Consider the following 10,812-nt stretch of genomic DNA (forward strand, 5'->3'; position numbering starts at 1 on the left):
AGACTAATGTCATTAAATATCATCAGTCCTTCTCTGCAGTCTGTCCTCCGTTGCAGCAGTCATACCAACACTGACATTTAGTCATGTATGCATTCTCCTTCACTGAATAAATACTAATGATACCCTGCTCTATGCCTGGTAGGGTTTTTAAGTACTAGGGATACACAGGCAAACAAGGATGAAGCCCTTGCCCTCAGGGAGCCTATATTTAAATGAGTCAGACAACATATAATATATAGTCTACATTCATATAGTCTACATTTTTTTCCAAAGCAATGCTACTTATAATTTATGACATCAACTTATCAAAACAACAGGTCATGAAATAAATGTATTATTTGGCATTGACAAAACAGCAAACCTTAGAGTCAATAGGGACTCGAGAGATTGGCCAGCCGGGGAGGGACTCGGAGGGCTCCAGGGCGTGTCCAGCTCATCTAGCTCAGTCCTGATTGGCCTGACCCCAGCAGCAAGCTAATATACTGGTTGGAGGGTCTGCCCCCCTGGTGGTCAATGCATGTCATAGCGAGCGGCCTTAGCGTATCATTAGCTTTGATTGGTTGAACGGCTGACTGGATGACCAGACACTTAGCATATTAGGCTTTTATTATATAGGATATCAGTTAATGAAGAGTACTAGAAAGGAATGAAGATCAGGGGTAGAAAATGGTGGAGGGCCCAGAGTCGTGGCTTAGAGGTTGAGTGTTGACCTATTAACCAGGAAGTCATGATTCCATTCCAGTCAGGACACATGCCCAGGTTGCAGGGCTTGATCCCTAGTTGGGGGTGTTGCAGGAGGCAGCTGATCAATGATTCTCTCTCATCATTGATGTTTCCCTCTCTCTTCCTGTCTGACATCAATAAAAATGTATTTCAAAAAAAGAAAGAAAACGGTGAAGGTTTATTATGTAGGCACACATGCTATTTTAGAGAAGGCAATTATGGTAGACAGCTTCCAAGCAGGTCCTAAGGATCCTCTCCTGATAGGTGCACCCTTGTAAAATTCACCCTCAGTGTGGGCTGGACCTATTGAGTCACTTCTGACAAACAGAATACAGTAGAAGTGATGGGCTATCCTTCTGAGACTAGGATATAAAAAGACTGTGGCTTCCATCTTTAGCTCTCTCCCTTTCCTGATCTTGGGGAAGCCAAATGCCATGGCATGAAGCAGTCCCATGTGAGTGAGCTTGGAAGTAAAATATCCCCCAATCAAGTCTTGAGATGATTGCAGCCCACATGACACCTTGATTATAGCCTTGTGAAAGACCAAGTCACAATCACCCAGCCAAGCCCCAACCAGATTCCTTATCCACAGAAACTATGAGAAATGTTTGTTGTTGTTTTTTCAGTCACTAAGCTTTAAGACAATTTGTAATACAACAATAAGTAACTAATACAGTGGTCAAGGATGGTCTCTCGGAGTACATGGCAAAGTCTCTGATATGGAACAAGCGAGGCACACTTAAAAGTGAGAAGGCCAGTAGGAGCAAGCAAGCCTTGAGGGCTGCTGCAGATAATGAGGCATAACCAGTACTATGAAGGCTACTATTCCAACTGCCACGAACTGGCTTAAACAATAACCAATATAATAATAATAGCAATAGCTAATATTTGCACATTATATATACAGTACTAAGTGCTTTATTTCACTTAGTCTTCACAATAACCCTATAAAATAGGTATTATTATTAACCCAATTTTACAGGTAAGGAAACTGAGGCTCATAAAGATTAAGTCACTCTCCAACATTCACAAGTTAGGAATGTGAAAGATAGATCTTCTGACTTCAGAGGCCTTATCCTTCATCTCTGCACAGTACTATCTTGAAAGAGAGGCTCTTAGAAGAAAGCCTCTTTCACCCTTGAAAAAGAAAACAAACAAAACCCAAACTGTTGTTTAAACCAACTAGTTCAGTCTCTGTCTGATTAGATGCTCCCGGCAGTTTGATTTTCTCTTGGAGCCCTCTTGGTTGAGGTATTATGTACAATTTTTTTGAGGTTTGACCCAGGTCAGCATGATAAATTTAGAAAATCAAATGGGCAACTTTTCTTTTTGACATATATTAAGTGCTTTAATTAACAAATATAGAATTTACTGAAGATTAGTATGATTAGATAAAATATTAATATATTCCATTTTCTGTAATTTTATACTTAGCTGACCTAGCTTGAGTCTTGGCTTCCTATCAATATTCAGATATTTCAATACCAAACCAGGTATCCATCTGCTATAGAACTTGCTTTTCCTTCCTGCTTAACCTTTGTCTTGAATCTTGGGAAATATTATAAATGTTCCATCAGAATCTTAATTTCTTTGTGAAAGAGAAGAAACACAATCCATTTATCTTTTATTTTGTATTTATATCCTATTAATAGGAATGCTATTTTAAACTATTTTTCTGAAAAGCAATGGTGTTGGCATACTGATAACATTCCATATGGGGTTCACAAATTTATATTATAGTGTTGCGTGGGCTAGAGACAAAAAATAACAGGTTACTAAAGTTTTTTGTTTTCAAGTTTTCACCTAAAAAAAAATTAACAAAGACAGCTTGTTTGACAGAATTAATGATATAACAATAGCTAACACTGATTGAGAGTATGCTATATGGGACCGATAATATCCTATATCCAGCAGAAATGATGGGCTGACTAATAGTTATAGCATCCCATTCTTACTGAAGTAGGCACAAAGAGGTCAAACAGCTTGTCCAAGGACATATAGCTAAAGTCTAGAGCCAAGATCCAAGCAGTATGATTTCAATAGTGCAACCTCTTAGTTCCTACGCTATACTGACTCAGTTATTTAGCCTGAAAAGATATGCAGGATCCCAAGCCCACCAACTTCTGCTTCTAAGAAAGATATGCTTTTCTCAAAAATACAAAAAAAGTCCCATTAAAATTCAACTCCCCTAATACATATATATACTAGCCAATTCAAAACTCCTACACAATATCCTAATGTCCCAGACAGTAACTTAATATTCTTTTCTACAATTATTAGGTAAAAACATACAAATTAAAAATGTGATATAAATCTAGGTACTAATAAAACCCACATAGACAAAATGCTGAAAGTTTTTCTTTAAAAAGGTTCATAATTTTGCTTTTTCTACGGTAAATAATCTTAAGTTCGTCTTTTAGAAGATTCTGAGCATATTCTTCTTTATGCTTGGTCTGTCTCTGTTATTTCTGATCAAATGTCACCTCTTCAGAAAGGCCTTCCATAACTACTCAAGTCTCTCAGTGCCCTCTCACCCCCATCATTCTTTTACTTCCCATTTATACCACTACCTTAAATTACATTATATATTTATGCACTTATTTATATTAGAAGATAAACTGCATGTAGGCAACTTGTTCCTTGCTACATTCCTAAATGTGCCTGAATATGTATGTACTCACTAATATTTATGGGTTGAATAAGATGAATGAAATGTTCTGAGAAGAGCAACTTGGTGAAGGCAGACAGCTCTAAGAGTCTGTCAGCTTACTGCCCTGCCTCCTCCTATCCCCAATCTTCACATCTGTAGTCCTGGATTAAAGTTCTTGTCTAAGATGTAAATTCTTCTAACAAGGGTGAGGGAAGGAGGTGCTCCCATTAGCAAGGACAGGCTGCGAACGAGATGGTCTATCCTGCATTCTGGTTTGGGTTTTGAGGGGGTGATAGGAAAATAAAGGGGTCAATGACATGGGTATGAGGCCATTTTCAACCCTATACAGAATTTTCAACCCTATACAGAATCTGTCTCCAAGTTATTTAAATTCTTTTTTAGCTTTCTGGTCTTCATCCTTTTACTTCCATTCCTATAACTCGGCCTCCTTATATTACATTTGGACTGTTACATATGCCCAACTCACTGCTGTCTCCCAATGTTTCCTTTTACTCATCCATTATGCACAGGCGTGGGGTGAAAAACAAAACCTTTATGGCATTCTCTAGCTCAAGAGTCTTTAATGGCTCATTTTCACTGGGAGACAGGAAACTATCTCCAGTGCCTAACACAGTGGCTGGCTGAGGGGGTACTCATGAAACAATCATTGCTTCAATAGTGTCTCTCACTGATACCATTCTATGTTCAGCACATAATACTCTACAGTGAACATTAGAGCACTTCATCATAAATGCAATCTGTTTTCTTCTTCATATGTACAACTGTCTTCTCTCCAAAACCACATAGAGCTTTTTAAAACAGACTCATATCTCTTATCTGCACCATTTCTCAGGACTGTGCCATGACTATGTACATATTTGTTGCATAGAGATCCACTAATTTAGGTTTGGAAGAAATTTCATGATGAAAAAAAATACAAACCATACATTAACCAAATTGGGATAGTTTGTAAAGTTTCAAATAGCAAACAAACAAAACATTAAAAACTTGAGCTCAAAAGATTTGGGATCTTTCTAAGTATTTGAAAGTACACTAGTGGACTCGAGTAAACTTCCTAGGAGCCCAGTTGGAGGGATATCACAAAGATTATCTTTGATTCTAAAATTATGCTAGCCAAAATTGATTACTTTTGTCTAGCTATCTGGAGACTAACTACAATCTCTCTTTTTTAAAATCTTCTCTCAAGGATATTTTTTCCATTGATTTTTAGAGAGTGGAAGGGAGAAAGAGATTGAGAAACATCGATGTGAGACAGACACATAGATTGGTTGCCTCAACATGCTCCAACCAGTGTGGGGAACAAACCCACAATACGGGTACAGGTACGGTATGCATGCCCTGGACCAGGAATCGAACCTGCGATCCTTCTGTCCACTGTCTGATGCGCTAACCACTGAGAAAAACTGGCCAGGGCACAGCTACAATCTTAATAACTTGTTCAAGGGAAACAAAATGGTGGGCCATAGAACTTGATATGGTTTCATATTTCCTGAAATACAAGACATTCTTTGGGTCAGAATGGTACTGAATGGACTTTTTATGTAGACACTTTATCTCTACAGATATTCTGTAGGCACCTGTGTGTTATACCAACTAATTACAGCATTTAGATATTATAGCTATATGCAATTTATAATTTGTAAAGTGCTTTGAAAAATGGAAAGTGCTAGGTAAGCAAACTATTATATACTAGTGGCCCAGTGCATGGATTCATGTATATTGAAAGTAAATTAATTAGAAGAAATATTTTAATATCACTATTCGCCCTTTCTCTATAATAGAAGTGCGAGGAATCAGGCTCCCTCTTCTCTGGTTCTGGAGCATCACCTGAAAACCACTGCTGTGAAGTCACCACCGCAGCTCAGCAGTTCCTGTGTTGAGCGTTTGCCCCCTGGTGGTCAGTAGGTGTCATACCTACCGGCTGGTTGGACGGTCGCTTAGCCTTTTATTATCCTATATAACAAAAGGCTAATATGCAAATTGATCAAACAGCGGAACGACTGGTTGCTATGACACGCACTAACCACCAAGGGGCAGACGCTCAATGCAGGAGCTGCCCCCTGGTGGTTAGTGCGCTCCCACAGAGGGAGTGCTGCTCAGCCAGAAGCCAGGCTCATGGCTGGTGAGCACAGCAGCGGTGGCAGGAGTCCCTCCCGTCTCTGTGGCAGCACAAAGGATATCTGACTGACAGCTTAGGCCCAGAGCAGGCCTAAGCCATCAGGTGGACATCCCCCAAGGGCTCCCAGACTGCGAGAGGGCGCAAGCCAGGCTGAGGACCACCCCCTCCCCACAGGGAACGAATTTCGTGCACTGGGCCTCTAGTTATATACTAAAAGCCTTTGGTATGTAATCATTTTAATAATTATCTCTTACTATCACCCTAGGAAAATACTCTCTATCCTTACCCCATGACTTTTATCTTTCCTCATCCCTGCTGCCACTTAAATATAGCCCCCCGATGTACTGTGGTATATTTTCTTTACTGGAAAATCCAAATGAAGTCCTTCTTCTGTACAATGAGTATTAATGTCTAGCCTTCTTAGGCACTAAAGTAATGCTGCCCACTGCTCACCAATCTCCCTGTTAAATTCAATAAACATGTTTTCCATCCTCATGTTCAACTCATTCAACATCAATATCCCTTGTAGAAGCCTTGGCTTCCACAACTCCACTTTTTACAGAATTTCCTGCTACCTCACTGGCTGTTCCTTTTTTACCCAAATTTTAAATGCCAAGCATGCCCAAGGCTTGGGCTTGGACCCTCTTCTTCCCACACTCAAGCTTTTATGGATTTGCGACATCTTTATGGCAAGAACTCACTAGGTAAATCTCTAGCTTCATTAGATCTCTTTCACAGCTTCTAACTCACATATCTACTATCTACCATGTTCAGAATGGAACTTTTGAGTTTAATCATCTTCTCCACCTCCGAACCTATTTTCCCTCTTAAGCTTCCCATTTCAGTAATTTGGCCCCAAATCTAGGTAGAAGTCATCTTTCTACATCCAATTCCTGAGGTCTACCAATTCTGTACAAATTTGGTTCAAAAATACATCTCCAATCTACCCTCTTTTCTCTATCACTAGGTTACTGCCCTTCCAGGCCACACCAAAGTTTCTGCTTCTACTCTGGCCTCTACAAATTCATTTCCCCACTTTGTAATCAAAGAATTCAGAGGTCATTCCCGTTGTACTTAACACCCAACTCCTTACTACCCCAGCCTTTCTTCCCATTGAACCCATAGGATAGGCCAGGGGTGGGCAAACTTTTTGACTCGAGGGCCACAATGGGTTCTTAAACTGGACCGGAGGGCCGGAACAAAAGCATGGATGGAGTGTGTGTGTGAACTAATATAAATTCAAAGTAAACACCATTACATAAAAGAGTAGGGTCTTTTTGTTTTGTTTTATTCATTTCAAACGGGCTGGATCCGGCCCGTGGGCCGTAGTTTGCCCACGGCTGGGATAGGCTCTTGTCCTCCTTACTTACCATGCTACAGATATATAAATCTTCTTTCAATACATTTAACCCCTCAAAACACCAGTTTTCAGCTTCTGGACTTTTGTACATACTATTCCCCCAGAATGCATTTTCTCTCCTTTTTGCACGGCTAGTTCCTTCTGTTCTGTAATTTCTGGAAGATCTTCACTGACTTCCACACCTAAAGTAGAATCTCCTCTCATGTTCTCTTTCTCCCCCAACATCCCCACAAATACAATATAAGTTTTTTGTACTCCTTTTATAATGTATACTTCATAAGACCTGTGTCTCATCCACTAGCATATCTATCCTAGGACCTGGTATATGCTAGGTGATCAATAAAAACAAAAATATTTATCTAAAGAAGTTGTATGTAGAAAATGCAGATTCTGTAGCAGGTCAGTAGAAGAGGTATGATATGAGTGAATAAAAGTCTACATATACATGAATTCATCTGGTATTTACTAATGGTCCACTACCTATTAGGCATTGTGCTACAAGTTGGTATAATGGTAGACAACATAAGCACTAACAGTCACATAGTAAATCCAAGACCAGGAAACAGAGTATAATGAAAGCACAGGCAAGTACCCAAACCAGGATGGGGAGTCTTAATCTAAGTTCTCACCTACACTACAGTATGGCAGAAGTAAGAATCCTCCAGGAAGAGGGAACAATGCTGGGAGTACTGGGGTGTGGGGTGCTCAGGTTCAAAGGTTTCAGACATTTAAGGTAAATTATGAATCAAGTTGGTGTAGGATAGGTATGAATCAAGTTTGAAGAGATAAATAGGACAGCTCTTAGATGTGATTCACTAATATCTTATTTTAAAAAAAAAATCAATCATTTTGGCCACATGGAATTTTCTTTCTTCCTGTCCTTACTTTCTTTCAAATACTGCTTCTTTTATGTAACCATGGGCTATTCTTAAGATACCTAAGGACTGAAAAAGTTATCTGGTTATCCCAGTAACCTCCCTCTCTAATAGAATTAAACTCTCTTGAACTACTTAGGTCAAAATAAAGCAGTAAACTGGTATCTATCCTATAAATATAGTGATGGAGCTTGATACTACCTAAAATTCAATTCTATGTGAAACCAGAATTCTGTTTTTTCAAATTATTCCCCACCCTTACCCAATCTACCAATCACAGCAAAGTAAGAATTTTCTTATGAATTACTAAAATACATGAAGAAGCCAAGTTCTCCCCTACTTCCATCTTTCTTTCCTGCTTCCCCCTCCCAGACTGCCCACCCCACCCCCCAAAATTAGTCTATCTGGGGTCATGCTTTACTGCACATCTCCCTCTCCCCCAATCACAGCCATGAATGGTTATTTCTTTTACTTCCCTTTTTAAAAAGTCCTTGTTTAGGCCCCTGCTTTTCTCATAGTTTCATCACTTTCCATGTTGGCTCAATTAATAAAAAAACCCCAAAATAGTCAACCTTGAGGACCAAGGAACAGAAACCACTCAAATTAGTTTAAAGAGGGAATTTATTAGAATACAAAGGTTCTTGCAGGGATTCCCACAGCTGTAATGAGTTAATAGCTAGAATCACACCTTTCTGAAGAGCAGATCATGTTGTAATCATAAACTTCTATTTCTGGGTTTTGCAAGATCACGAAGAAAATATCCCAGAGGATGTTCCTCCCTCTATAGTGCACAGGGACTAGAATGTGGATTCATTTCTGCTTGCTTTTTGGTCCTTATATTCCTTTATGCTGGCCTCAAACTTGTCAAGCACATGTTGGCAGACATTCAGGAGCTCATTCAGGCCTCTCTGAAATGGCTCAACAGCTGGAAGAGCACCTCGAGTCTGAATTCGTAAATTAATTTTACTCTCTGAAGGATGGGTTGTAGTGTAACCACAAAATTCCACTTCTGGGTTCTTCATGATCATGTAACGGAGAGAATTTCCTAGGGTATGGTCCTCCTCGTGCAAAACAAATGTCACACAGTGTCTATCTGTTCCAGCTGCCTGAACCATTTCCAGAGCTGTCTTCCTCTCGCCTTCAGCCATTGAGGTCTTCAATCCAGACATTTTTCTACATACATATTTTTTATAAAAATGAGATCATACTGAATATGGTTTTATAACTAGCTTTTTTTTTTCATTTACTATATCACAATTGCAACACATTAATACTCGATGCACTCCAACTACATAAAACTATTAACATTAGCCCTTTATTTTCCTGCCTCCACATATTCTATCAATAAATACCTAATTTATTGCCCCCAGTTTCTCCCTACTCCATTTGACCATCTACGTGGCCACAGGGGAGTTTTCTTAAAACACAAACTTAAATGTTTGCTAAAATATTCTTTTGCTAGAATCACAAGGATAGGTTTAGAATAGGGTAGCCTTGCAAGAGAACGAAAAGGGAGTTGGAAGGCGTAGAGGAACACAGATTATTATAAGATTAGAGGCTATGGATGATGACCCTGCAGGCCTAACTGTGGCTTCCATTTGGAGGAGGTACGGAAACTAGCTCGGGAGGTCTGAGAAGAGTCGATCAGGCAGGGGGGAGAAGGAGAACTCGGAGCAGAGGAGGGAGCTGGGCCACGGCACCGGGACGGAGGCCCGGCGTGTGATTTCACACGTTGGCCGATTGACCCCGGCTGTCCTAACCGGGGACGAGCAGTCTGGGGATTTCCCACAACTTGCCTTCCCTCCTTCGTCTCTAGTGTTCTGAGCGTTTCTATTCAAACACATGCCTGACTCCTCTCTTTTCCCAGCCGGAGCCCTCTCTCCCGCCCAGGCGCCCATTCCTCCCTCTCTCGCCCCGGCCTTCCCAGACGGGCCTAGACGCAGAAAAAAGGCGCGCTCCCGCCCCCCCCGAGGCCGAGACGGCGCTGTGGGCGCTGGAGCTCAGCCCCGGGCGCCCTACCCCAGGTGTGGGCGAAGGGGGCGCGGCCCGCCTGCCTCCCCCAAATCACCTTCCCACTTAGGGCCCAAATCCGGCTTCTTTTTGACTCGCTGCTGCACCCACGGGGGACGGTGTTACGCTCGCGCAGGACCCCAGCCCCTGGGGGGCTTTCATGGAACGTCAGGCTTAAACTATAGCTGATAACACATCTTAATAAATTTCCCAGTAGAATAGGGTAGGGTCAAGACGGTAGTTGTCCGACCCAGGATCTTCACACAGTTCAGCTGGGTCAAAGGACGAGCGTCTGTCTTGCTCTCTAGGGGGGGAAGTGGGAGTTTGGAAGGAAACTTTCCCCTCCCCTGCTTTCTCCCCTAGGATCTGTTCGACCCCTGGAGTACGTGCTCCCTCTCCTGGGACTTCCTTTCCCCTTTTGGCTTCTTCAACCCCTTCACCTTTGTTCTCAGGCTCCCCCTCCCCCGCCTCGGCAACCTTTCCAGCCAGACTCGCTCTCCGTCCCCTCAGTTAATCTTCACGAACAGTCTTCCCTTCCCCGCTCTCCTGCCCGCCTCGCCCTCCTCCTCCTTCCGGCCAACCCCTGTCCGTACCACCCTACCCCAGCTGTCCTTTCGCCCAGCACACCTACGTTCCTGCTTCCCTGTGCCACCTGTTCTTCCTGAATGCCCCTAGACAGTCACTGCCTCCCCGCGCTACCCAGTGCCCCTCGGGGCCTCGGATAGTCCGGAGCCCGTCTTAAACCAGGTAAGCCGGAGAACTCGGGCGAGAGCGGGTGGGGGAGGGTAGGCGGCGCGGGGCGCAGCGGGCTCACTCTAACTCGGGAGTGACGGCTCTGGCCGGACCCGCCCCCTGAGCCCTCGGATAGGCGGATCCTCTCCCTGTCCCGCCCTCTCCCGCCCTGTTCTGCCGCCAATTGGTTCAGGTGCGTGTCGGGTTGGGCGGCGGGGCCCTGGCGTTTTTCCCCCGGGAAGGCAGCAGGGGCGGTTGAGGAGTGAAGTCTTAGCCAGAGTTTGCTCCTTGCCAGGAAATCTGCAGCGGCCGCGGCGGCGGT

General features: G+C 42.6%; 1 protein-coding gene across 1 annotated transcript; it reads right to left on the reverse strand.

Annotated features, from left to right (window-relative positions):
* Positions 1-8,351: 8,351 nt before the first annotated feature.
* POLR1D (polymerase (RNA) I polypeptide D) lies at positions 8,352-9,622 on the reverse strand. Its single transcript, XM_006753745.2, has one exon. It carries the CDS (start codon positions 8,915-8,917, stop codon positions 8,546-8,548), a length of 372 nt encoding a protein of 123 aa, XP_006753808.1. The 5' UTR covers positions 8,918-9,622; the 3' UTR covers positions 8,352-8,545.
* Positions 9,623-10,812: the final 1,190 nt, after the last annotated feature.

The sequence above is a fragment of the Myotis davidii genome, unplaced genomic scaffold (genome assembly GCF_000327345.1).
Source record: "Myotis davidii unplaced genomic scaffold, ASM32734v1 scaffold152, whole genome shotgun sequence".
NCBI lineage: Eukaryota > Metazoa > Chordata > Mammalia > Chiroptera > Vespertilionidae > Myotis > Myotis davidii.